The 2,319-nt window shown below is 37.5% G+C and overlaps 1 protein-coding gene across 1 annotated transcript; it reads left to right on the top strand.

The window, feature by feature from the left end:
• Positions 1 to 376: 376 nt before the first annotated feature.
• LOC137837702 (carboxylesterase 1) lies at positions 377 to 1,546 on the top strand. Its single transcript, XM_068646807.1, has one exon. It carries the CDS (start codon positions 472 to 474, stop codon positions 1,447 to 1,449), a length of 978 nt encoding a protein of 325 aa, XP_068502908.1. The 5' UTR covers positions 377 to 471; the 3' UTR covers positions 1,450 to 1,546.
• The last annotated feature ends 773 nt before the right edge of the window (positions 1,547 to 2,319 follow it).

Below are 2,319 nucleotides of genomic sequence, written 5' to 3'. Positions count from 1 at the left end.
ACCTTAGGAATAAGAGATAACACATTACTGTTTATTCCAGGGAGAACCCAATTTTGTTTAAAAAACTGTTGAACAGCATTGCAAATATCTGTCCCAATAATTTTTCAACAAAAATGATAGAAAATACCACCAAAACCATCAGCACTAAAAACACTATTACCATTAAAATTAAAAATAATATTTTTTATTTCAAAAAAATCTGAATATTTAATAACATCATATTCTCCTTGTTCAAAACCAATTTAAACAATAAATCGATTATAAAACTTTTTTTCAAAACCACACCAGGAAATGTCCATGAACTTATTTTCTTACGGTCCCACATTTTCAAACCACTCTTGCCTAAATGTTCAGGAATTTGGAATTGAGTTGCCAACTTTGACGGACTCAAACAAACACAAAGTAGTTATAAAAGAACCCATTCACTTCAAACACTTTCATCTTCTTCATCAGACCCAACTTGCACTTACAATGTCTCATCAACACCAACTACCCATTGATCCCTACAAGCACCTCGATCTCGTTCTGAACCCTAACGGCACCCTCACTCGTTTACGTTACATTCCAAGCTCACTACCTTCTTCAGACCCCACTCTCCCAGTTCTCACCAAAGACATAATCATCAACCAACAAAACAACACCTCGCTACGTTTATTCTTGCCCCAAACAGCACTCTCCTCAAACCCAAACCACCAGAAGCTACCTCTCATCTTTTTCTTCCATGGAAGCGGTTTCATAGTCACCAGCGCCGCCTCCACCATGTTCCACGACTTCTGCTCCGCCATGTCCGCCGCCGTCCCCGCCGTCGTCGCCTCCGTCGATTATCGCCTCGCTCCGGAGCACCGTCTCCCGGCGGCTTACGACGACGCAGTGGAGGCGTTGGAGTTTCTCCGAAACAACCCCGATGAGTGGCTGACAAAACACGCCGACATGGGTAATTGTTACATCATGGGGAACAGTGCCGGAGCAACAATCGCCTACTTCGCGGGCCTACGCGTGACCGACACTGTGCGTGATCTGGAGCCGTTGAAGATCCGAGGGCTGATATTGCGCCAGGTGTTTTTCGGTGGGGTCCAGAGGTCTGAGTCCGAGGTGAGGTTAGAGAACAACGAGTCTTTTCCGCTGTGCGTTTCGGATTTGGCTTGGGAGTTAGCGCTGCCCGTTGGCGCTGACCGTGATCACGAGTATGCGAATCCGAGGGCTGAGAAGTGGGTTGGGAAATTGGGCAGAGTGAGGGATCTAGGGTGGAGGGTGTTGGTGAGTGGGAACGGTGGCGATATATTAATTGATCGCGAGAAAGAGTTGGTGGAGATGTTGAAAGAGAAGGGTGTGGAAGTGGTGACTGATTTTGATGAAGAAGGGGGTCATGGGGTGGAGTATGGTGATGAGTCAAAGGCTAAGCAATTCATTCAAGTTGTGAAACATTTTGTTTCCTCAACTCATGTTTAGTTTTTAAGAATGTCTTTTAAGTATTTCTAGACATTCATGGATGTTGTGTTGGGTTGTGTTGTCATAAATACTATGCTTACCTTTTGGGATGTTTTCATTTGATTGAATTAGCTTAGAGAAAGTTATTTCCTTGTAACTAGTAAGAACCTTATGCTAGTTGGTGTGTTAATGCTAGTTTTACTTATCTTTTGAGGCATGGGAGAAAATAGAGTAGTAGTGTGAAAAATGAGTCATGATGAAATAACACAATATTACTAAAATATGGGAGAAACACAATTTTCAAAACATCTTTTTGTTTGTCATTATGAATTTGTCTTAATGGCTATTTATAAAAAATCAATTCCTAAAAAGAATATCGTTTTGTTATAATTTTGTATTTCTTTTCATATATTAAACTAATTGGAGGAATAAACTGTTTATTAAATATATATTTTTTGAAGCTATTAGTTTAACCATGTTTAATTTAAATGTTATGTGGTCTAATCCTCACGGTCCGGAATTATAACTGAGCAAATATCTGAAACCAAAACATTTGAGCAGCTCTTTATTCCTTTGCCCTTTTCTATTTATCCCAATTTTTGTACGCTTTGTTGAGGGTGATAGTGGAAAGGAAATGAAATATGAAGAAAAAAGTTGAAAAATAAAATTGTTTAAATGTAGGAAAAGTGATTGAAAGTGAATAGAAAATTGATAGCGATGTGATTGATATAAAATTTAATTATATAATTTATTAATTTATCAAAATATACTCTTGTATTGAATTTGTTAAAGATTAATATAATTTTATTTAAAATAATTTACTATTTAATATAAGACATAAGATATTTATAACTTATTATTAATATAATTTTAATAAATAAATAATTAAGA

This window comes from Phaseolus vulgaris, chromosome 4 (genome assembly GCF_051622355.1).
Source record: "Phaseolus vulgaris cultivar YP4 chromosome 4, ASM5162235v1, whole genome shotgun sequence".
NCBI classification, from domain to species: domain Eukaryota; kingdom Viridiplantae; phylum Streptophyta; class Magnoliopsida; order Fabales; family Fabaceae; genus Phaseolus; species Phaseolus vulgaris.
This window is presented reverse-complemented; position numbering and strand designations above follow the sequence as displayed.

Coding starts and splice junctions, on each gene's coding strand:
- LOC137837702 (XM_068646807.1), top strand. CDS start 472: ATGTCTCATCAACACCAACTACCCATTGATCCCTACAAGCACCTCGAT.